Raw genomic sequence first — 25159 nt, 5'->3', positions numbered from 1 at the left:
AGTCCCCACTCAGCCATGAAGCTCACTGGGTGACTTTGGGCCAGTCACTGACTCTCAGCTCAACCTACCTCACAGGGTTGTTGTTGTGGGGATAAAATGGAGAGGAGGAAGATTATGTACGCCGCCTTGGGTTCCGAAAGGAGGAAAAAAGGCGGAATATAAATGTAATAAATAAAGCAGTTTCCAGGTCAGTGAAGTGGTTTGTCACTGAATCTTTTGTAGCCTCTACAGAGTATCTGAGGTTGCCTTGGAGGTGACAGCTGTCTCCTGACCGACAGATTTCATATCCTTGTCTGAGTCCCAGTGGGGCTTTCTTCTAAAATACCTTTTCTTCTTGCGAGTTGGCTTCCTTCACATTCAAAAACCTGAGAAGTTATTCATGACTGTTAGAAATAGTTTCACACTCTAAAATACTGCTTGTAGGTTTTTCTCTGAGCTGCAAGAATATTCGTGTGGATAAGTCCTACTACAAATGACGCAAGTGAATGTTCCACTAGTTTGTTCAGCTGATACAGAATATTGCAGCTAGTTGTGATCTTGGAACATTGGAATTCTTCCCTTGGGATATTGAAATTCTTCCCTTAACGCTTCAGTCCAGCGCACATTTATTTGGGATTAAGGTCAATTGAATTCAAGAGGGCTTACCTCTGAGTAAACCTCATACAATCGGGCTGCACGTTCAAGATGCTATAAACCTAAATTGTGAAACTGAAATACTTTTGCATATGTTCTGGATTTTTTTTTAAATGCAAACGTTGACTTTTGTTGTTGCTTAATATTTTGTCAGGATCTGGCTAGTGATTTCAGATTGGGCAGTTTGAGCTCCTTGTATATGGGAAGTGGGAATAGTGAATATAGATAGGGATTTAGTGACTGAATGCTGTGACAGAGGTAGGTTGTAACATGGACTACAAATGTTGCAGCCAGTGATAATCAAAAACCTCATATGAATTCATCTAGATGCTGTTAGCAGAAAGGACCCATAAGTTTCAAAGGTTTTTTCTTTGCAATCATGAGAACCAGGCGCTTGTTACTGCTGCTCCCTCCCTGCCCCCCAATCCTGCAAACTGAGAATCTGAGGGTTCTTAGGTAGTTGCTTCATTATTGCTAGTTCATGATCTAGGGAATGAACTTTGCTTAGTTCAGGGGTGGGCAACTTGTGGCCCTCTGGATGTTTTGGCCTACAACTCCCATAATCCCTCACTTTTGCCTATGCTGGCTAGGGCTGGTAAGAGTTGTAGGCCAAAACATCTGGAGGCCACAAGTTGCCCACCCTGGCTTAGTGGATCACGTTAGACAGGCCTGACATAGAGACTCCTCATCCAAGGTTTGTGTTGAAGGATTGAAGAATTCCAAGGAAGTGTTGATGGCAGACTGTGCCCGTTTGCTATATTTCCTGCATCAAGCTGTATGCTTCATCTGCTTAAAGGAATATTCTGTACCAGTGTTCAGTAACTGCAGACTCTTTTAAGTGAGAATAAATAATCACATCTTAAAGACTGGTGAAGCTGCAGGGTCATAACGCGTTTTGTTCAGTTTGTGTTTGCTAATCTTCTTATGGTATTTTTAAGGAATTCAATCCTTCCTGTTTTTGCAAACATGTAAAAAAATTAGAAGAGCATTTTGAGTTTTTAAATTCCTCTAGCAAAACCTGTCTACAGAGGCCTGTGTGAATTATTGTGAAAAGTCTTCTGGTTATAGAACTGTATTTTCAAAAAGACGCTTACAAATGTATTCTCTTCTTCCTCTCAACCCGCCGCTGTAGGAATGGACATAGCAGAACTCATGATGGATTTCATAGAGTGGCTGACTAATCAAGAATTTGGACACCAATGTATTCTCAGCATCCGGGATGTTCTGTCATGGGTCAGCTTCATGAATACTATGGCACAAGATGGACTGTCAGCCTCAGAGGAGTGCCAGCTTTTTAGCATCTCTCCTGTGACGACATTTGTCCATGCTGCATGTCTGGTGTACATAGATGGGATAGGTTCAGGTAAATCTTCATGCTTTTCTTTATGGTAGAATAATTCAGATTCCTTTCTGTCCCTCAGCCCTAGATGTCAAAGACAGGAGAGTTTTAAAGCTAGTTTGACATTTGGGAGCGGATCAGAAATAGCAAAGTGAGTTCTAAGATGAGTGCAAGTAACCTGTAGGATGCGTGCTATGGGGCAGGTAGATTGTAGTTGAAGTTTACAAGACAGGTCCCATCTTATTAATGACAGTATGTGCATTCCTACCATTGACATTTAACTAGTATTTGGTTTGCTTTTCAACATAGGCACAATGTCCTGTTCAGCTGGCTCAACTGCTTTGGTTCGTGAAAAATGTCTGGAATATTTGTGTGAAAAACTTTCCCAAATTGTGCCACTCACTGAGGATCAGCAGAATGAACTGAGAATTTATGACCTGGAGAGAGAGAGGGAAATGGTCTGGATGGATAATTGCGTAGGAATCCATCCTTTTTTTATACCAAGAGGCAAGGAGCTCTTGTTTTTTTCCCCTACAACTTGAGTGAACGCTGATGATGACTTAAGAGCAGAATGTATGAGAGATGAGATGTTACTTTCCAAACATACAGAAAAGTAATGTGCTATAGTCTTCCCAAGACTTGCTCCACTTCTGACGGCAGGTTAACGACTGCTTGTTTTAGTGCTACCCCATGTAAAAAACCCCACAACCCTCTCCTGCATATGTAAAGCTACTGTGTCAGGGAGAAGGTGTTTAGGGTTTTTGGTAGAGGGTGGTGGTGGTTAATGAAGGAGCATGCAAATATTTAGTTCACCAGTCTGCAGTCTAAATTTCTTGTGTTAGGTATCCTCATTCCCTCTATTGCTGATGTTGAAGTGTGAGTGCCGTTGCTTATGTAGCCAAAACAGCACCACCCACACACTAGAAGGAGGTATTGGCAAGTCTGGGGGAACCCAAAGGTTTGCAACAGTACAAAATTTGGGTGGGGGGGGGAGAAACTAAGAGCAGGGAAAACACAAAATCAGCCCACTAAGGATTGACTGGTGGTAGTGGAGAGAACAGAAAACCAGGTGAGGGGGGGAATGGAATGGAGTATCGTGGAGGAAGTCATGGCTGTCTTACTGGAACCAACTGGGAGCACTTTACACTTCAGCATTTTTTGCAAGCCCCACTTCTCTGTCTCTTTATTGGAGTTTAAAACATTAGCTGTTATTTTAGTCTGTAATCCTTTTTTAACAATAAAATTGCTTTCTCTATGCTGTAGGCCCTCTTTACCAGAAGAACAATGTCACGGACTATGCTGTAAATGCAGGAACCACAGCAATGAATGCGCAGCGGTTGTTACGGGCCTTGCAGCTCAGCAAGCCCATTCTCCTGGAAGGCTCTCCAGGTGTTGGGAAGACCAGCCTAGTAGAAGTCTTGGCAAAGGCTTCAGGAAATTGCCTTGTTCGCATCAATCTGTCTGAGCAAACGGTAGGCAGGTTGCTGTAGTCCTAACAGGAGTTTCTGACCATGTGAATGTGAGAAGTTGTACTTGCAAACTTCCCAGTTCCAAGTACTTCTCTTAAGTCTTGAGATGCTTCTGATTGAGAGGGGAGGATATTTAGATGTAGGTTAGATTTATTATCAGCTAATTTAGTGACATAATAATAGAGAGCATGTATGTTCATTGTTCTCTGCTGGTGCGGGTAGGTATCCAGGCTAGGTTTTATTTCTCCCTCCTAAGAGAAAGGGAGTGAGAAAGCGATCATATGACTAAGCTTTTTTGATACTTTGCCTCCCCAGAGAGAGCCCTCCCAGTTCCATCTCTGCCTGCTCACAAACCAGACATATTTTTCTCTCTCTCTCTTGAAACCGTCTCCTAACAGATCTGTTTTTCAAAATGTTCTTTTTTGTCTTTCTTCCTTACATGCACAAACACTTCAAGTTAAGAGAACTAGGCCTCTGCAGCTTTTGGAAGTAGAATGGCAAAACATACCACTTCCTCCACCTAATGCAGCCTTGCCCTACCTGGTGCCCTCCAGATGGTTTGAGCTTCAACCCCCATCAGCCCCAACTAGCATGGCCAATCATCAGGAATGCTGGGAGTTGTAGTCCAAGGGCAGTAGCCAGCTGTGTCCTTCCATTAGCGCAAATGATGTTTCCATTAGCACTGGCGGAAACCAGGTTCTGAACTATGTGCAAGAGAAGAATCCAACTAAAGTCACATTTGTGCATGGTTTCTCAAGTGGTTTTGTGTAAGTCTGGTGCAGTGCATTGTGCCACCCGTTGTGCATTCCTGTTGTGCAGCTGGTTTTGCAACTGCTTGCTCCCATTATGCAGCATGTTGTGCAATGCATTGTGCAGCTCCGCTAGTGTTATCTCAGTCTGCAGAATGTTTCGGTTGGATACTGCCCCGAAGCATCTGGAGGGTACCAGGTTGGGAAGGCTGCCCTAATGAAACAGCTGCTCAACCCACCCAGGCTGTCACACTGCTTTTTCATATCCCAGCTTGGCTGCCCTCCCATACTCCAACAGAGAAAGACACATCGGTACTTACCGTGAAAGTTTCTTCTTCTTGGTGTGTGGTGGGTATCCAGTCCCCCCGCTTACTTGCATTCAATGGTGGGTTTTTCTCTCTAATTCTTAATGGATTGCGCACAGATTTTTCTACACCAGGGGTACAGAACCTCTGGCCCATGTAGACTCTTGGGATTCCCATAGGGGAGGAGCTAAGACTCCAAGCCCCCCCCCCCCCAAGGAACCCCTTTGGAGGGCATCCCCCTGCTGCTATCTCCGATCTGAGATCGGAGCTAACAGTGGAGGTTCCCCTCCTGGTGCAGGGCGACGAGGGGCAGCGGGAACTGGGACTCGCCCACACTGGGGAAGATCCACCCAGCAGTTGGGCCAGGAAGCAAATTATGTCAGATGGCCGTGGCCGTGTCCACTGATGTCATATGGCCTGCAGAGGGCTTGGTGGGGTCATCTGGCCACCCACCCACTCACCCAAAAGTAGTTCTGCACCCTGCTCTACACCATAGTCCACAGGCACTACAAACATTCTCCAATTAGTCTTCCCTCTCTGCCTGTCTTTAATCTATTTCTGGGAAATGCTGGCTTTTTCATGTCTTTTTCCATAAAGCTTGTCCCTATTATAGAACTAGAAGAGACTTTCTCCAGGGAGGCAAAATATATCTTAAATAGTTTGGTCACATGATCCCTGTCTCTTGAACTTAGTAGGAAGTTTAAAGCCCAGCTTGGACACCCGTTGCACACCACCGAGAAGAAATCTTCATGTACCAATGTTCCTTCCTATTCTCTTTACCATGACATTAAAAGATACAAGGCTGTAAATATTTCCAAAGAATCGAGTGTAGAGACAAATTCTTCTAGAACTCAGGAAAGAGTGGGAGACAAAGTAGATGTTTAAAATACAGACAGAAAGAACTTCCATCATAGTGTGCTGCTTAAACTTTCTTCCTTTAAAAAAAGACACATCCTATGTCATTTTTGTGTGTGGAATTCACTATTTTGCTGTGGAGGAAGATAATTACACATAGTTCTTGCTACTCTAAAGTGCGTTACTGAATTTTCTAATTTTAAAAATACGTTGCAAGCCTTTTTTTCTGAAGCCTCACTTTTTCACTTGCACTTGGAAAATGTGGGTTCTCGTTCTTCTTTCAAGGATGTCACAGATTTGTTTGGCACAGACTTGCCTGTTGAAGGTGGCAAAGGAGGGGAGTTTGCCTGGCGTGATGGACCCTTGCTTGCAGCATTGAAATCTGGACACTGGATTGTATTAGATGAAGTGAGTTCAGCTTTACATAATACAAAAAATGGCTCTTTTTTCTTTTTCTGACCACAGATATTGGTATAGTCCCATTGACTGAAATGGGCCAGTTATCTCAACCTGATATAACATTGGTCATATCAGGTCATAACGTTAATGGGTGAGAACCAAGCAGTAATTTTGGACAAAAGGCTAAAGGAAATAATAAATATGCAAAATATAGTGCGTGTGTGTGTATCTATCTAGATACACATGCGTGCACACACTATATAGATACAGATACTGATTTTGTGAAGAAGAGGGAGAATGAGACTTTTCTGATGTCTTCCATCAAATAGTTGAACTTGGCTTCTCAGTCGGTGCTAGAAGGTCTGAATGCCTGTTTTGACCATCGAGCAGAAATTTACGTCCCTGAGTTGGGGATGAGCTTCCGTGTGCAACACAAGACGACAAAGATCTTTGGATGTCAGAATCCCTACAGGCAAGGAGGCGGCAGAAAAGGGCTCCCTAAGTCCTTTCTGAACAGATTCACACAGGCAAGTCCATGGTTTCATTTAGAACTATCCCCATTGTCCTTTTCACATTTTGAATAAGTTTCAAAGAAGCCACATATAGCCTAGTGCACAAGCCGCTTAAGCTTGAATCCCTGATTCCATGCTGATTCAGCCCCACTGAAGTAAGACTGATTTGTCTTAAATTCAGTGGTTTGAGTAGGAGCTAAAAATGCTTTTCACTCTAAAAATGCATATGGCCAAGTAGAGTAGGATCTGTCATGTTTAAAAACCAGGAGCTTTTCTTGGGCTTTCACCATTATATTCACCATGGCAAGTATGACACTGCCCTCTGGTGAGCATTATGAGCAAAAAGACTTCCTCAAAACTTTGCAGAGATGGGTGGGGATCATCCCAGCAGTGTCATGGCCATGTGTTCCCTGATTGCCTTTCCTGCATGATAGAGAGGCGGGGGGGGGGGGCTGTAGCAGCAGCCTAGGAGAGAGACTCCAAGCTCCCAGCCTCTTTCCTGCAGGAGTGAAGGGAGGGATAATCCTGCTGCTGCTGCTCAACAGAGAGGGTGGACCCCTTCTCTGAGCCTCAGCGGAAGCCAGAATGCTCCTCTCCTGCCTTTCCTCCAGGAAACAATGTGGAGGGATTCCTTTGCTATTGGACAGAGCTGCCTGCCTCCATCCACCTTGTGGGTCGGCAGAGGGGGAGGAACCTGATGACTACAATTTTTGCATAAGTCTCCTGGCTGTAGATGTATTGAGGATTAGAAGAGCTAGTACTATACAGTGGTTGAACTGATAGTACATGCAACTGTAGCCTAGGAATGTAGGCACTTAGTGCCTGTATTTATTTATTTATTCATTCATTCATTCTTTCATTTCATTTCTATACTGCCCAATAGCCGAAGCTCTCTGGGCGGTTCACAAAAATTAAATCCAAACAACACACAATAAAACAATATAAAATATACAGAACATTAAAACCACAATATAACAATGCCACCACAATAAAACCTAGCAGCAGTGCAGGAGTTTAAAATACAGATTTAAAACAGCAAAGATAAAAATTTAGAAAGCTAAAATGCCTGGGAAAATAAAAAGGTCTTCACCTGGCGCCGAAAGGAATACAATGTAGGTGCCAGGCGAACCTCACTAGGGAGCTCATTCCAGAGCCGGGGTGCCACAGCAGAAAAAGCCCTCCTCCTAGTAGCCACCCGTCTCACTTCCTTTGGCAGGGGCTCACGGAGAAGGGCCGTTGATGATGATCTTAAGGTCCGGGCAGGCACATATGGGAGGAGGCGATCCTTCAGGTAACCTGGCCCCAAGCCGTTAAGGGCTTTGAATGTTAACACCAGCACTTTGAATCGGGCCCGGAAATGGACTGGCAGCCAGCACAGCTGGAAAAGTACTGGCGTAATATGAGCTCGCAGACCAGTCCCTGTTAACACTCTTGCTGCCCTATTTTGGACCAGCTGAAGTTTCCGGACCGTTTTCAAAGGCAGCCCCACGTATAACGCATTGCAGTAATCCAGACGAGAAGTTATCAGAGCATGGATCACTGTAGCTAGGCTATCTCTGTCCAGATAAGGGCGTAGTTGGTATACCAGCCTAAGCTGATAAAAAAGTGCTCCATGCCACTGAGTTCACCTGTGCCTCAAGTGACAGTTCTGGATCCAAGAGCACCCCCAAACTACGAACCTGATCCTTTAGGGGGAGTGCAACCCCCTCCAGAACAGGTTGAATATCACCTAGCCGGGCAGACGAACCACCCACTAACAGTACCTCCGTCTTGTCTGGATTGAGTTTCAGTTTATTAGCCCTCATCCAGTCCATTACCGTGCCCAGGCACTGATTCAGAACAGTCACTGCCTCACCTGGTTTTGATGTAAAAGAGAGGTAGAGCTGGGTGTCATCTGCATATTGATGGAACCTCAGCCCACACCTCCAGATAACCTCCCCCAGCGGTTTTGTGTAGATGTTAAACAGCATGGGGGATAAAATAGAGCCCTGTGGAACCCCATGGCACAGAGCAGTAATCCCCCAGCACCACCTTCTGGAATCGGCCATCCAAGTAGGAGCGGAACCACTGTAGTGCAGTGCCTCCTACTCCCAACCCAGACAACCTATCCAGAAGGATACCATGGTCGATGGCATCAAAAGCCGCTGAGAGGTCCAGGAGAATCAACAGGGTCGCACTCCCCCTGTCCCTCTCCCGGCAGAGGTCATCCCACAGGGCGACCAAGGCAGTTTCCGTTCCAAAACCAGGCCTGAAGCTCAATTGAAATGGATCTAGATAATCCGTTTCATTCAAGAGTGCCTGGAGCTGTCCTACAACACTGTTGGAGCTGTTGTCTGTACAGCAACTTGCTGTTTTTATTGTTTGCGTTTGAGGAGGTTTTCATTTTAATCATTAGCCTCAGTAAAGATGTAATGTCCCAGTGTGGTTAATGATGAAAAGGGAGGAGAAGGGAATATGTGCAGGGTAGGAGGACTGGGAGAACAAGTGACCCTGCAGAGTGGTGACGAGATCGGGAAATACTACGTCCGCACTGGGCCTATTTGGGACAGAGTGAGACTAAAAGCCCAAGCAAAACAGAGTGCTTTTACCATTATCCTGAAACAGGAAACAGTTCACTGGAATGCTTACAACACTGGTCAATAAAGGGCATTTCTGCCCTTTATTTCCTCATTGTTCCGTTAGTGCAAGTTTGGGACTTTAGAAAGAGTCTGTAGCTTTTATTAATATTTTAAAGTATTGTTGGCAAAACAATTTCTGTCTGTTATACATACGCTTCAGAATGTGTGAATATTTGACATTGCTGGGGTCCCTACTTCTTTGGAATGACATGTGTAGTTGCGTGTGCCCTGTCTATTTTCTGTGTCTGCACAATTCATCGTTGTTTTTTCCCCCTTAATTTTACGGATGGTGTAGGTTTACGTGGACCCACTTTCAGCAGCAGATATGGAGTACATTGGGAACACCCTATTTCCTGCCATTGGTAAAAAATATATAGAAAAGATGGTTGAATTCAACAACAAGGTAAATAATAATGCCTGGGTGCATGTTGAGTGCAGGTCATCTTAAGAAGTAGAACTTGAGAATTCAGATGACTCTATCCCACGGAGCCCTGGTAGACCAAAACCGTAACAACTGCAACTGTGTGGAAATGTGGTCATCTGTAATATATGACCATGTGATAAGACAAATACAGCCAGTTGCAAATCTGAAGTGGCAGGTGATCATCCTTCCCATTTAGCTAGGCTTCACAGATGACCAGCTGGCTATATGGATGTCTTCAGAGAGCTGTCAGACAAGAAGAGTACTGGGAGACTGTTAGTGAGAGAAAGTGAAAGAAAGTAGGAAAGGAAGAAGACAACTGAGAAACAGAAACACTTGTTTGGTTGCAGTCTTGCTAATTTTTTACGTTTTTTTGTTGCCAACTGTGTCCACACAAAAACTTAGTGAGTGCCTGTTCCATTTGTGTGGTTAAAGCTAGGGATGGCATGGGCACCCGTCTCAGTCCGCAAATCTTTTGGACCGCTGGCACCCACGCCCCCCGAGCTCCCCCGCACACACTTGCTGGCCCTCCAGGCTGCAGTTGAGCGCCCCCTCTGTGGTCGGTAAGCAGCCTGCAACTTACCCAGGCCTGTTCGTCTCTGTCCCGATCGCTATGTTTTTAAAAAACATGGCTATCGGCAGTGCTTGCCCATAGACGTATATGCAAAATAGTGCTGTGAAACTCGAGTATATGGGTTATTCACAGCGCTTTTTGCAAATAAATCTATGGGTAAGCACTGCCGATTGCCATGTTTTTTAAAAACATGGTGATTGGGACAGACGAACAGGCCTGGGTAAGTTGCGGGGAGCTTACGGGGGGGGGGGGGGCTCGACTGCAACCCGGAGGGCCAGCGAGCAGGGGGAGAGCTTGGCGGGCGCCCAGAGAACCTGAGCTGGGATGTGTTCTCACAACCCTAGTTAAAGCTTACCAAGACTGAGTACACACAAGAGTTCATTGGGATTTACTCCCAAGTAAATAGGCAAATGAATAAGACCTTAATATCCCTAACATCTTTAAATTAGTGGTGTAGTGGTAAATTTTGAGGCGCAGGTGCTTATCATTACAGTCACCATAGCCAAACCCCCAAAGCAAATCCAAAAATTTAGGCAGCTTTGTTAATCCATATCAACAAACCAGTTTTCATCTCCACCAGGAGCAGGTCTGTTGTAAAACTAATGGGTCTGAATTGCTACCTCAAAGTACTTTGCATTACAACAGGGAACAATATATTGCTGCTGGGAAAATTCATCCCACCCCCCAGCACAGCTACTGTGAGGATTGCAGCTAAGCTCAGTGGGAACAGGGAAGTCTGAGGAGTGGGTGGCAGATGATATCAGCATCCCTGCTAATAACAAAAGTGAAGGGGCACTGCATCCCTGTGAGCCCTAGCTGTGCTGCACCACTGCTTTAAATGCAAAAATCACACGAGCGTGCTAAAATAAGGCAACTGCTTGTTCAGGGTTCGATTACATCCTTTGTAATCTGGCAAACTGTAGGTGGTTGAGCTGTTCATTGAAACATTGGTATTTAATTGTAAAACTGTTTTATGAAGACACTTCTTGCTACCATGGTGTCATCATAGATAACTGTTTGTTGGAATTATTAAATAAAATGATAAATGCTATCATCAGGAGGTTTGGGGTGCAGTGTCATCAATATGCGGATGACACGCAGCTCTACCTCTCATTCAAATCTTCACCAAGGTTGGCCGTAGAATCCCTGTCCAAATGTCTGGAGACGGTGAGTGGCTGGATGGGGAGGAATAAGCTGAAGCTGAACCCTGACAAGACCGAGGTACTTTTGGTGGGAGACAAGAGGAGGCTGGGGGATGTTGACCTGGTGTTGAATGGGGTACGGCTACCCTTGAAAGACCAGGTCGGCAGCCTGGGGGTCATTTTGGACTCCCAGCTGTCCATGGAGGCTCAGGTGTCAGCTGTGAGCCGGACAGCGCTGTATCAACTCCATCTGATACGGCGGCTGCGCCCCTTCCTTCCCGACCATCTGCTCCCATCGGTAGTACATGCCCTGGTCTCCTCTCGTTTAGACTACTGTAATGCGCTCTACGTGGGGTTACCCTTGAAGACGGTTCGGAAGCTGCAGCTGGTACAGAACGCGGCGGCTCACCTGATTAAAGGCAGCCGCCGGCGAGATCACATCACTCCAGTGCTGAAGGAGTTGCACTGGTTACCAGTTGTTTTCCGGGCCAAATTCAAGGTGTTGGTTTTGACCTTTAAAACCCTATATGGTTCTGGCCCAGCCTATCTTAAGGAGCGCCTCCAGCAACACCAGACAGGCCGCTTAACAAGATCAGCCTCGGATGGCCTTCTCTCTGTCCCATCAGCCAGGATAGCTAGACTGGTGGGGACGAGGGAGAGGGCCTTTTCTGTGGTGGCCCCCACTCTGTGGAACTCCCTCCCTAGGGAACTCCGTCATGCCCCCTCTTTAATGAGCTTCCGTCGTGCATTAAAAACGTGGTTGTTCAGGCAGGCATTTGGGGTGGGTTAGGGTATTTTAAAAAAATTTTATGGTAGAATTTTATTGTTTTAAATTGTTTTATGGTGTGCTGTACATCGCCCAGAGTGGCTGGGTGACCAGCCAGATGGGCGATTAATAAATTTAATAATAAATAAATAAATAAAATGTTTAAAAAATAGAGTAGTAATGCCCAATATAGCCATTATATATGTTTATTGTTCAAAAGAAGCAATATAGTTCTAAGAAATAACTTTGCCTTATTAATTTTGGGGGTGTGGGTGTGGAGGGAGAAACAGACTTGTTTGTTCTTTGGTGGTGGTGCCATTTGGGGTTACTGTGGAGGAGAGGGCATTCAGAACCTTACAGCAGATCTTCCATCGGCTCTGTCCTGAAATCAAAGACGTATTCTTTGATGTGCTGAAGATTTAAATTCCAAAGAAGGTATAGTATCAAAGCATTTGTTGTGGCTCCTCTTATACCTCATAATAACCAGTAGATTCTATAGAGGAGTAATCATATGAGCCCTGGAATACAGAGGTGATGTTTGGCCTCCTGGTTTACCTAAATAGCATTCCTGATTCTTTGCCGATTCCAGATGTTGTCAAATATTTTGAAATTGAAGGACTGATCAGAGGCGTTAGGGCACAATATGTTGCCGTCGCAAAAAAATAATAGGAAAACTGCATGTAAGACTTTTACGTATGTACTGAGTTTTTGAAATATAAACATTCCATGAAGATTTTGAAAGAGTCCTCGTCAATGCAGTACTAGTTGTGTGGTGTTGACTTCCAAGAGCAATGAAATTATAGTAGACGGGGATTCGCTGTGTGTAGTGAATATAATTTTGTGGGCTGACCTTTTAATTATCTTAATAACTGAAGGATGTTGTAGTATGTAATCTTTTGAATTGGTACTTTATTCAGATCGATCAAGAGGTTATGATTGAGAAGAAGTGGGGGCATAAAGGTGGACCCTGGGAGTTTAATCTGCGTGACCTTTTCCGATGGTGTCAGCTGATGCTTGTGGACCAGTCACCTGGCAATTATGACCCAGGCCAACACATGTTTTTGATATATTGGGAAAGAATGAGAACAAAAGCAGACAAGGAGAAGGTAAGGAGCATGAAGAATGTGTTCAGTTTTGTTGGATTTTTTTCCTTTGCTGTTTTGAGTGTTTGGATATGTTAAGCCACTTTTTAGATCTTAATACAAAAAATAATTTGCTCAAAATGGTTAGGAACTTAACTGAGCTGTCTGTGCCAGTAATTCATGGACAGCACACTTCCCTAGAGCCTTAACAATCAGCTTTCAGGGGCTTTTGCAGAGTACAGACAGCTACAGTACAGTGTACAGAGTTATTATTAGTCTCCTGGAATTAGATGAAAACTAACTACTTCTGAGGAACAATTAACAACTGTTTGACCTCACATGTGCACAATCTAGTTTTACATTCCAAGCTGTAGAACTTCTGTAGGAATGATGCTTGATTCATAATACATCTGAGCGTTGCCAGCTGGACAGATTTGTTTTCTGAAGCAGATAGCAGACTTCAGCCACATTGACCCACACAACCCATTCAAGGATGACAAGTTTCATGTAAAAGTGTTTAGGAATAGTTCATGATGATAGTTGCAGTAGAAATGGAAGATGAGGATTTCATCATTCAGTACAGATGTGGTCCGACTCTTTTTTTTGGCCTGCTTTAGGTGGTCTCCCTATTCAAGGACACTTTCGGTGAAAATGTTAATCCGTATATGGGAACCAGACAGTTCCACATCACTCCTTATGACATCCAGGTGAGAGAGAATAAAAACAACTACTATTTTAGTGTATTCCTTTTGATTTTCTCCCTACCACCACCACCACCATCACTGTGCTCGCACACATTTAATGTACTTGCATTTTTGTTTTTAATTCTGAAGGTTGGTTTCTCGATCCTCTCCCGTGCCAACTACGTTCCTCCTCCTGGCAAAAATCTGTCACTTCTCCACCATTCACTCCAGCCTTTGGAATCAATCATGAAATGTGTGCATATGAGCTGGATGGCAATATTGGTGGGCCCTGCAGCTGCTGGCAAGACCAGCCTCGTTCAGTTACTGGCATATCTAACTGGTCATCCGTTAAAGATCATGGCAATGAACAGTGCTATGGATACAACAGAGCTGTTGGGTGGATTTGAGCAAGTAAGTGTGTGTTTTTAGTTTGGGGGTGCCTAGTCATTTGGAAATAAAAACAGGTCACATGCAAACAGGAATTCCACTTACATGTGGAAATAGATGAATGAGCAAGGTTTAAATTCATTGGCCGTGTTCAAATAAGTTGCAGTGAATCTTGAGCTCACATACTCTTCCCCCACATGTGGCTGAGAGGAGGAGTTTGGAAGTGTTCACTTTTGGAAGTGTTCGCTTCTGCTTTTACTTAACCACAGCTTGCCTTGTCATACGGACCTGAAACTATGGTTAGTGTAAACTATGGCTAGTTTAAACAAGCCAGCTTCATAAACTAGGTTTGAAGCTGGCTTGTTTTAAATTGGGGTACAGATTCTCAGGGTCCCAGTCTGGCCCTCGAGGGTCCTCCAGATGGCCACACATCATTCCTTTGGCCTTTCCCCCAACCACCAATCATTGGATGGTTTCCTGGCTTTTGAGTGGTTTTTCCCCATTCTAAAAGGTAGAAATGCCTCTCCTAAGACTTAGTTACTGACAGTAAGAGCTTTAAGCTAAAATATGCAAGTATTTGGAGCATTTGTGGGCCCACCCCTGTTGCCTTCGACCTTGTCCATTACTGGAATGTGGCGCTCAAAAGCTTCTCAAATGGAATTCAGCCCTCCACGTGAAGGAGTTTCTGTATCCCTGTTTTAAATTCATAACAGATTCAGATGACATTGCTAGCTGTGGTCAACAACATTATATAAGCTGTGGTTAAACAAACATGGAAGCTTCCAAATTTCCATGTATAATAGGAGGACGGGGGGCTTGCTCACTGCAGCTTATTCACATGGTTTTAAATCATGGTTTAACATTACAATTGAATGTGGCCATTAATTGAGTGCTAATAAAAAATCGAGCTTTTTTCTGCATTTCTGGAAAGCACAGACTCACCTCCATTCTGGTCTATAAGTTTTGTCCTATAATGTGCCTCTTTTGCCATTGTTCCAGTATACCTTCACAGTATTGGCAAATAATTGTCTTGTGTGAAATCATAACTCTTTTAAAAGGCAGGGAGGAAATATACCCAGAAGCAGAGAGAATCAAATTGTGTCAGTCAAAAATTAGTGGCCCTGGATTAGAGATACACATGTGTAGCAGTGAGTGATACATGCTTACCTTCTCAATAGGTGGCTGGGACTGTTTTCATTGTGCTGATTACCTGTTTGGTGTAATAAGAAGGTTCAAATCCTGTTTCCCCCTCTTTCTTATTAGAAGAGGTAGCTGGGAAATTGTGTGTGGTGGTGGCGGGGCGGTTCCTGCATTTATTGTATCCGACATCATCCCCAAAATCAGCAAATTGTACAGAACGTCTGTTTGGTATTGAGTTTGCAGTTGCCAGTCCAGTGGAATTCGATGAACATTTCCCAGATCAGTGCATAGAAATCTGCTTTTGAGTGTACATTCCCTTTTGCTGGATTAGGGCGATTGCATAGCTCCACCCACTCCAAAAAGAAAACCCAACAACACCACATGCTGCAAACACCAATGTGCAGAATATTTTAGGGAGGATGGGAATGCACTTCACCGAAGGACCATTTAACATGAACCGCAGCGTCTAACGCTATTGTTTAACCTTGCCTGTGATGTTTAATGAAGGGAAACTGCTTCCTTAAGTCTCCTCAGAAAATTAGTTCTGTCCAAAAATAGTGTATCTATTCTGGTCAGTCAGTTATTTGGTTAATCTTTTTTTTAATGTGGCAAAAGAATCCAGATGTAACTGATGTAATAAAATATGCTATAGGTTGACATCGTTAGGCCATGGAAGAGCTTGCTGGAGAAGGTGGAGAATGTTGTGAGCACGCTTTTAAGAGACAGCCTCCTCCTCAGTCCTATCTGTCCAGATGATGCTGAGCTTGTGCTGCGTGCTTGGAGCAGCTTCGTTCTTACTTTCAAACCCAAGACTCTAGGGGAAGGGAATCGAGCGATAACTACTGATCTAGTGAATAAATTAGAAGGGGTCCTTGCATTGATCCAGCGGCTGAATGCCAAGCTCAACTCCTACTCAAAGCCAGGTACCCGTGGAAACCGTAGGATGTAGTGGAATATTATTTATTTCCTTTAAATATATCAACAAAGAATATACAAATGCAAGTTATTCTATACTATTAGAGTTACAGAGAAGAAAAAAACATGGTTTGCACGATCAAAACAAGCCATGGTGGCCTGTTGTGAGCCGGGGTGTGCATGGATGTAGGGCTGTTTGAGAGTTGTTAAGAATCCTTCAATAAGCCATGCTGCCCAGGTTTGGATGACCCGACGAGCTGTGGCTAGGCTGTGAGTATGAAGTGTGCACCTGGCACACACCGCAGCCCACAACAAACCATGGTGGCTTGTTTTGAATGTGTGAACCAGCCCAACATTGCATAGAATTATTGACTTTTTCGAGTTACAGTGGCCAGCAATTGCAAAACTCAAGTGAAAAATGAGCATAGAGGGAAATAATAATCCCTTTTAAAAAACAAGAATGGAATAACAATCATTAAAATTTTTCTTAGTACATAAACTATCATCTCTTCCTTGAGTTATTGTTTTTAGGGATAGTGCTTGAAAACTTTGACTTTGCACGACATACTAATTGCCAGTAGGTTGTTTTCTGGAGAAACCCATGATGGTTTAGCGTGTCGTCTGTGAGCTGTTTTAGCCACCCATGGTGGCTTCTTTCCCCCAAACAACCCACTGTGAGAACTCAAGGTCTGCAGAGTGGTTTGTTTTACCCACAATGGGTTGGCATTTCATCTGCCAGCCCGCTGTGGGTAAAGGGAATCAGGTGGCGAGCCGCTCAGCAAGAGTGGCAAAATCTCCCACTGCTCTTGCCCAAGCCACTGCCCATGCCCTTTCCCTTTGCCTGTGACAGCACCTTGAATGATGCCCAAATGGCACCATGGAGGGGCTGTCAGGGCACTCTTCCCCCCTCAGATCCCCCCTTCCTGGCTCCGATGGCCATCTCCATTGTGGTTGGAGCACTTTTTTTATTTTCCCGGCCCCCTTTTGCGGGGGTCTGCAGAAATAAAAAAGCTGAAAATTGGGGTGGGGGGACAAATCCAAGACCCCCAAACTGTGTTGCCCCATCAGTCCTGGGGGGGGGTTGGATTTTGCCCCCACCCCTGATCGAGTCAGTTCCCCCATTTTAAAATTTCTTCAGTCCCATGTTGCACAAAAATGGGATTGGGGAAATTTTGTAAAAGCCCCCCCCCTTGCAAAAAAATTGGAGTGGGGAGAGTCACCCGCCATGGGTCCTGTTTCCCCAGGGACCCATGATGGAGGCACATGGAATTCCTCGCCTTATCCAGTTTTCTGGACGGGCGCTTTGACAGTCCAGCTGAGGTGTATGGAGCTCTTTGCCCATAGACGTCCATTAGATTTTCGAAGTGCTCACCCCGAAAATTGGGTGAGGGGGCAGAATCTCCCCCTGCCATGGTACTTGGACAGCAGCACCAATGGCAGCAGGTGGGATTACCCCCCCCATCTGATTTTGGGGGAGGCACTTCTTTAAAGATTCCCCCAGCCCTATTTTTGCATAAAATGAGACCAGGGAAATAAGTGGGAACCACAATTGCGATCAGAGCCAGAAAGGGGGACTTGGCGGCAGACAAGACGGGTCTGCTGCCAGGTCACCTGGGATGTGGGGTGGAGGACTGGGGGGCAGGGTGGGGGATGTTTGCCTGAATGTCTGGGGGGGTGCTAACCATGCAGGATGGGTTCGCAAAATGGCCCACCCTGCATGGCTAGCCACCCACCATAGGTTAACATAACGTGTGAACGCGGCCTTTGAATACTGGCTTGTCGATTCATTGAAATGTATCTGTAAGCATTCCCCCCCCCCCTTTTTCAGAGTTTTCAAGACTTGTGGAAGAGTTTCGGCACTTCAAACTGCAAGTTGTTCAATTTATGAATAGCAGCAACCATGGTACTTTTGAATGGGTTGATGGGATGTTGGTTCAGGCTTTACAGTCAGGAGACTGGCTTCTGATGGACAATGTTAACTTCTGCAGGTAAACCTACCACAACAGTTGCAGCTATTTTAAATATAAATATTAAAAAAACCCACAAGCCATTGTATCTCATTTACAAATCCAGTACTAAATCAAAGAAAAAATGCATAGTGATGTGTATTGTCATTAATATTGACAATATTATGTTCCAAAACATAATACAGTACATCCATTTCCCAACAAGGTTTTTACTCCAATAAAAGAACCAAAAAGAAAAATGGACCAGCAAAAAATGTGCTGTGGCTCATTCTCATAACACTACTGCATGTATTATAGACACTGATGGTTTAGTGTTATGTTTGAACTGAGTCAGTGTCCTTATCTCAACAATTAAGGGGTTGATGAGGAGTTACTCAGAAGTTTGTGAAACAGATCATATGGTACATAGATATAGAAAACATCATTATGGGCAGTATCCAGTACTGCTACTATGCTTCCGCTCGATCTGTTGCATGAAGGAGACCTACTGTTTGCGCAACAGGAAGTTAGCAGTTCAAAGAGCTAACCCGGAAACAAGCAACAATGCTTGTTTCTGGATCGTGACAGGTCAGCAGAACTTCCTTCTGCAAGCTTCACTGACCTGCCCCATTCAGAAATGTGCAAAAATGCTCATTTCTGGATTGCTTTTTTAACTGCTAGCTCCCCATTAACATTAGTGGTGGGTCCTGCTGGCATGCGGGCAGACTTGGATACCGCCGTTTGTGTCTGCTGCTTCTTTTCTCTTAGCTTCTAGTGTAAAATGGGTAGTGATTAAAGTGCATCTTGGTAGATCTCTCCTTCAGTGACCTTTAGGAAGATCCAGATTGCACAGTAGGCAAGATCCCAGTCCTACTTTCCATTTTATAGAAGAAAGAGACACCTTATTTTCTCACTCGCTCTCATCCCTGCATACATGCAGACTTGTAGCATGTACACACAGTGGGGCTGTTTTGTATCCACTCCAAGATGAAATAAGATTTGAGGAGAAAGGCAGATACGATCCAACTCCTCTGCACACACTTTGTTTCAGGTGTACGCGAATAGGGTAGGAGAAGAAAAGAGTCCACATGTGAACAGGCCCACAAAGGAGTACTACCACAAAGAAATAGTAGTAGGCAAAGTGGTTTTGAAATTATGGATCTCTTGATTTCCAATTGAGTTTTATTTGAGTCAGCTTTACCGTTTAACTGTTTTCTGTTTTTCCTTCTTAATGCAGCCCTTCCGTGCTTGACCGCTTGAATGCTCTGCTGGAACTTGGAGGAGTCCTTACTATGAGTGAAAGAGGAGTGATCGATGGTGTAACCCCCACTATCACTCCTCATCCAAATTTCAGGTGCTTACTCTGTACACTCTTTGAAGTGTCTTTTATTGCTTGATTATGCTTTGTGAATTTTGTATGAAGGGGTGTGTGGTGGGCCCACCTCTACTTGAAGTATCACTTGTAGCCTTGAAAAAAAGTGTGGGGCGGAACTTCATTCAGCTGGAAAAGTACAGCAGCTTGTTCTGGGGAGCGTTCTTCGTGAAGTTTCTCCTCTTCCTGGCAAAAAGACAGATCACGAAGGCACTGGCCATAGTTTTGGCAACAACTACTTATTTATACCTAAACATTTGATGCAAAGATTAAAATGCTAAGCCAGGAGATGGAAGAATGCTGCTGTTTCCCCAGCTCTCTGACATGCAAGCGTTTTAATCTAGTTCTCCACTTGAAATGAATCTTTTTTTAAAACCTGTGACAAACGATACTGCAACCCAAACTGGATGTCTCAAAACAAATGTGTTAGTCTCTCATCAGAATTAGTGGTGATTAGTGATTTAGAACAGAGCACAGTAAATCTGCATCTTGGCCTTTACACGAGAGACTTTTGCTGGTATTATATTTTCTTGGCTAGAACTTCAGCCATTTCTGGAGAAAGTGTGTGTGTGTATGTGTTTCCTTGGCAAATTTTTCTCTATGTCAGTTTATCCTTTTTCACAGCATCTGAGCTCCTTACACATAGCACTTTTCCTTGGATTTGGTGGTGTTGGTTTCTGTAAAACACCTGAAAACTTGAGAGGGGTGGTGGTGGTGGAGAAGAGATAGTCTTTTAACTCCTTAGTGGCTGGCAGGCCTTTTCATTAAAGTCCTGTGTGTCTATAGTACAACCAAAAAGTCCTTTACACACAAGGGCCAGTAACACATTACACCACCACGCATATTACCAAGTGATGGGACTATGCCCCCCCCCCCCAGCTTTGCTCTGATGTCCTCACATTAAGCAGACCCTGGGAAAGGGGAGCCTATGGTCATACAGCAGGGGTGCTGAACCCCAGACTTGTAGGCCAAATCCAATTGGCCATGCCCCGATGCAATGAATTGCCCCTCATTCTAAAAGGTTGAAATGTGTCACATAAGAGCTTTACACTAAAATATGCTGATTTTTAAAGCAACAATTTAGCCTTGCCCTTCTGCCTTCAGCCCTGCCCACCACTGGAATGTAGCCCCCAAGAGCTGGAATTCAGCCCTCAGAATGAAAGAAGTTCAACAGTCCTGTCATACTGCTTCCATCTTTGTGTTATACCTCATCAAGGTGCAGGAAGTATGTTTACTTTAGCAAATCTGGCCACCTCCTTGGCCCCTGTTCCCACGGCACCAGAGAAAGCAAATAAATTTGCCTTTTTGTTTATTTATTAGCCACCTTTCAGGACTGCAATCTTCCCAAGCTATCTTACAATTTAAAACACAAAACTCTTGTGTCAATATAACAAGTTCCTAAAATCGTAAACTACTTTAAAATGGATTTAAAATGAACTAGTAACCAAAGCAGCATATATAATCTTTTTAAAAACCCTTTCAACTAGAAGCCAAAGAAGGCAAGTCAGTGTTTTAGAATCTCTTACAAATAGCAGTAGCTCTTAAGTGTGTTGGGAGGGCAGGTATGTGTGTATACACCATCATGACGAGCAAAGGGCTGGATGCATCTGATCTTGGAAGCTAAGTAGGGTCAGCCCTGGATAGTACTTGGATGGGAGACCGCCTGGGAATCAGGCTTTCTGCATTGAGCAGGGGGTTGGATTCGATGGTCTTGTTAGGCCCCTTCCAACCCTATGATTCTCTGATTCTAAGGCAGTGTGATAGCATTAGCACTAGTCTCTATCATCCACAAAACAGAAGCCATAGCATGTCACTCAGTTCATTTAGCCAGGACCACACAATCGTGTACTTACAGAGCAATTTTTTCTTGTGCTGCAGAGAGCTCTGAAAAATCCACAGCTCTGATTTCAGGAGGCTGGCAGGGTGGAAGAGAGGGAGGTTTTGGTTTGTTCCCCTTTCCCAGTCTTGTTTGTTTTATTTGTAATTTATTTTATTTCTGTAAACCACCCAGAGAGCTTTGGCTATGGGGTGGTATAGAAATGTGAAGAAGAAGAAGAAGAAGAAGAAGCAGCACAGAAGACCATAAGAAGAGCCGTGCTGGATCAGACCAAGAGGTCCATCCAGTCCAGCATTCCATTCACACAGTGGCCAACCAGCTGTCGACCAGGAACCCACAAGCAGGACACAAGTGCAACAGCACCCTCCTGCCCATGTTGCCCATCAACTGGTGTACATTAATAATAATAATTTTAGAAATTCCCTCAGAATGAAATCAGTGGGAGGGAGATGGTCTATGCCAGCTTCAGGGCTGGTGTAAATCAGGAGCTGGTTTGGGGGCAGGTCTGAAGGTTGGAGAACTGTGGAACCTGCAGATCCACAGCCTCTCCCAGCACACCTCTTCCCCCACCCCGATAACAGAGCTCCAAAATTGGGGAAGTAAAACCTTTGGAGGTTTCTACAAGGGCTGGGAAGGGGCATCTGAGGTCAGGTCTCCCCTTCCAAGGAGGGACCTCTTCACCCTCAAAGGGGGGGGCATAGAATTGCAACCTTAGGGTGCAATCCTATGGAGACAGTTGTCAGCCTCTGAACGTGGTGGCTGATAACTACCCAATGCAGGGCAGCAGGAGCATGGAGGCGATCCTCGCTTCCATGCTCTGTCTGCCCTGCATTTTTGGCTAGACAGGCGATTTCACATGTCTAGCCGGGGAGCTTTGGAGCGGGAGGGGAGGGGGCAGGCTGCATGGTGCATAATACGCTGTGTAACACGGCTTCCATGGTTTCCCTGCCCCTGGGACCATCCCCTTTTCCCCTTCTCATTTTTACATGCCAGCTACAAGGGGGTAGGGAGTGTGGTTTCTGGGAACCGAGGGTGGAGTCCTGGCTCTGACCTCGGTTCCCAGAAGCCACAAAATCCTACGGCCCTCTAGACAGTGTCCAGTGGTCATAGGATTGCTCCCTCCGTCACTTTTCTGGTAAGAGATTGAGCTTTCATGCAGTGGTGGTGAGGCTGTGCATGGGTGCAGTAAATATTGATTCGCTTTATTTCTGTGTATTAATAAATAAATACATTTATAAGTTGCCTTTTGGCCATGACAGGTGCCTCCACAGTCATTTACAAAACAGTAAAACAAACATGCAGAACAAACCAGGTTAACAACAGAGCTAAAACCCAAGAGGGGAATCAACTTTCAACCTCATATTACAAACCATTAAAAACCAAAGAATGAAAACATTTTTAATGTCCGCCTGAAACTAAGCAGAGATGTGCCCAGTTTAACCTGAATGTCAAGCAAACCATATATTCTCATATATGCATAAACACATACACTCACTCACAATAAAAACACAAAGCCAGTTTAGGAAAATACTGCTTAGGTTGCTCTTACATACAGAGGCAAGAAGCAGCAGCAGAAAAACGACATGCTGGACGCTTGAAGTAAACAATACTCTTGTTACATGTATTGAAACTTCATAGGCTTTTTCTTTCAATGGATCCTGCACATGGGGAAATATCCCGAGCCATGCGGAATCGTGGGATCGAGATATATGTTCCTGGGGATACTAATGAGACTTCACTGGATCCTCATGATGTGAAGCTGCTATTGCATGGATTGGGATTATTGGGAAATAGCATATGCGATGCACTTGTGGCTGTGCACACAGAAGCTAAAGAAAGTATTCCAGGTGAGGCAAGAGCACATAATAACGTGACGAATACTTGATAAAACCACTTGGTTTGGGTGATTATGCTAGAGGACCATGAGAGCGAGAGAGAAGAACTTTAAATCCTAACATTATAATAATTGCTTTATCATGCGGTAGTTAGTCCAGGCGGATTGCTTAAAAAGAAAACAAATTTAACGTTAAATGTCTTGGTTGCTTACACAAATCCGTAGGCTGCTGTTCCTTGTTTAACCATCTAATTTGATCTATAAAAAGAAAGTGGTACTAGAGTCAACAACCTAATACTGGGGCAAAACAAAGGATGGCATTCTCTTCCATGCCCTGCTTGTGAGCTTCCAGAAGCACAAGCCTGCACTAGGTGCCCTTTGGGACTGACCTTGTTCTGAATGCACAAAGAAAAAAGCAGAGAAAGAAAGATCCAGTACTTCTCATTTTCTTCAGGCAAAGCAGTATTGAAAGGTTAGCCATTATTTAGTAAGCAAAATAAAAATTCAGAAATGTATATTCTCCAAATATCTTTGGTCAATCCACCTTATTTTACGAAATGAAGTTACTTGATTACCCATCTTACTGCATTTTCAAACCCATGTACAACTATATTATTTCCTTATTCCAACTAATGCATGTGAAAATAGCTTTTGAGCAAACTGAAACATTGGCATTCTGCAGACATGATTACTGGATGGTAACATCTGTCTTACCAGGTTCCATGTACACGCTATCATCTTTGATTCATTCTGCAACACTGATTGTGCGGCAGTTGCACCAGGGACTTGGTTTAGCGAAGAGCTTCTATAAAGCATGTTGGGAAGTCTATGCTTGTACACAGCGTTCACAAGACAATCAAAAGGTAAGTCTCGCTCAGACACACTCAGTCTGGGAGGGAGAAGGCAAAATGTTTGTTAGTTTATTTTGAAATATTTCATTAATATTGACGCACAAGGTAGCTTACAAAAGTAGTTAAACTAACACAGCAGAAGCCAAGAGAACAGAAAATTGTTTTTACTCAAAACTTTTATCACAAATTAAATACGACCAAATGTTTGGGTGAAATAAGGTGGGTGCCACACAGAAAAGACCCTGCCCTTGATAGCCAGCCAGCCACCTTTCCTCCTGAAGGTGAGGGCACCAAGAACAGTCCTTTCCTGGGTTTTGACAGATTAAGATATTGCATCCCTTTCTAAACTTCAAAGTATGGGGGGGGTGTTTTCTCCCCAATGCAGCGTTCTTTGGGGGCTTAAACTGGATCATATGGTCAAGTGTCTCAGTTATAATTTCTTCCAGCACGTATCCACTTCTCAAGTTGCCTTATGACTCAGAGGTAGATATTTGCCAGGATTTGGTAAACGTGCTTTTAAAATGTAGAAGCCCTGCTATTTTAAGGCCAAACTAAAATGTGACAGCAGAAAATTCATATTCTGTTTTCTGCAGGTGTTTTTTAAGGCTAAATGCAACTGTTGTGTGCCCCAATTCAGATCACATGGGTGTCTCTGTGTTTTGCCTTCCAGGCCAAATAGCTGCTCCAGTGAGCGTGATTTGGATTGGGGAAGTGGCATGGGGAAAGGGTTAATACACACACACTGGGCGTTGTGGCCTCAATCTGAATTGGTGCCCACAGTGGCTGTATTCATCTTTTAAAAAACCATAACAACCCTGAATGGAAGTTCCGATCACAAGTCTCATGCTGTCACATCTAGTTTGGCTCTTGAATTGTCCATATTAGGCTGGTTCACGCAGGCATGTTCATCACTCATTAACTGAAGCAGCAAGTGACACGTGCAGAGCAGTTGTCCCAGACTAATTCTCACAGATCAACTTTCATATCATCCATTGTAAACATTAAATGCAATACTTACAAATGGAGACAGTTCACAGATTGAGTAATCAGTAACAAATTATCACATACCTACAGAAGTGATGATGGTGAACTGCTGTATGTATGTATGTATTTATTATATTTATATACCACCCAATAGCCAAATCTCTGGGTAGTTCACAAAACCATAAAATACAAGATGATAAAATACAATATAAAAATGTAGAAGTTTTAAAATACAGTATAAAACTAATTACTAACTAGAACCTAGCTGTAGTGTAAAGATTTAAAATGCAATACAGAATTTAAAACAGAAATTGTTCTAAACTATATAAATATTAAACTGAAAAAC

At 44.0% G+C, this 25159-nt stretch overlaps 1 protein-coding gene across 2 annotated transcripts in view; it reads left to right on the top strand.

Annotated features, from left to right (window-relative positions):
- Positions 1 to 25159, top strand: part of MDN1 (midasin AAA ATPase 1) — a 159079-nt gene that overhangs the window by 51262 nt on the left and 82658 nt on the right. For both annotated transcript variants that reach the window (XM_084827091.1, XM_084827090.1), the window contains exons 34-47: positions 1766 to 1996; positions 2282 to 2479; positions 3236 to 3444; positions 5636 to 5758; positions 6079 to 6276; positions 9175 to 9282; positions 12700 to 12888; positions 13482 to 13571; positions 13698 to 13958; positions 15727 to 15997; positions 17818 to 17977; positions 19173 to 19289; positions 22783 to 22991; positions 23696 to 23841. In XM_084827091.1, coding sequence (XP_084683217.1) covers positions 1766 to 1996; positions 2282 to 2479; positions 3236 to 3444; positions 5636 to 5758; positions 6079 to 6276; positions 9175 to 9282; positions 12700 to 12888; positions 13482 to 13571; positions 13698 to 13958; positions 15727 to 15997; positions 17818 to 17977; positions 19173 to 19289; positions 22783 to 22991; positions 23696 to 23841 — 2510 coding nt within the window. The remainder of the gene's footprint in view (positions 1 to 1765; positions 1997 to 2281; positions 2480 to 3235; positions 3445 to 5635; positions 5759 to 6078; positions 6277 to 9174; positions 9283 to 12699; positions 12889 to 13481; positions 13572 to 13697; positions 13959 to 15726; positions 15998 to 17817; positions 17978 to 19172; positions 19290 to 22782; positions 22992 to 23695; positions 23842 to 25159) is intronic.

This window comes from Heloderma suspectum, chromosome 1 (assembly GCF_057233095.1).
Source record: "Heloderma suspectum isolate Gila_16-S chromosome 1, 16-S_ref, whole genome shotgun sequence".
NCBI classification, from domain to species: Eukaryota; Metazoa; Chordata; class Lepidosauria; order Squamata; family Helodermatidae; genus Heloderma; species Heloderma suspectum.
Note: the sequence above shows the minus strand (reverse complement) of the source record. Positions and strands in the feature narration are given on the sequence as shown.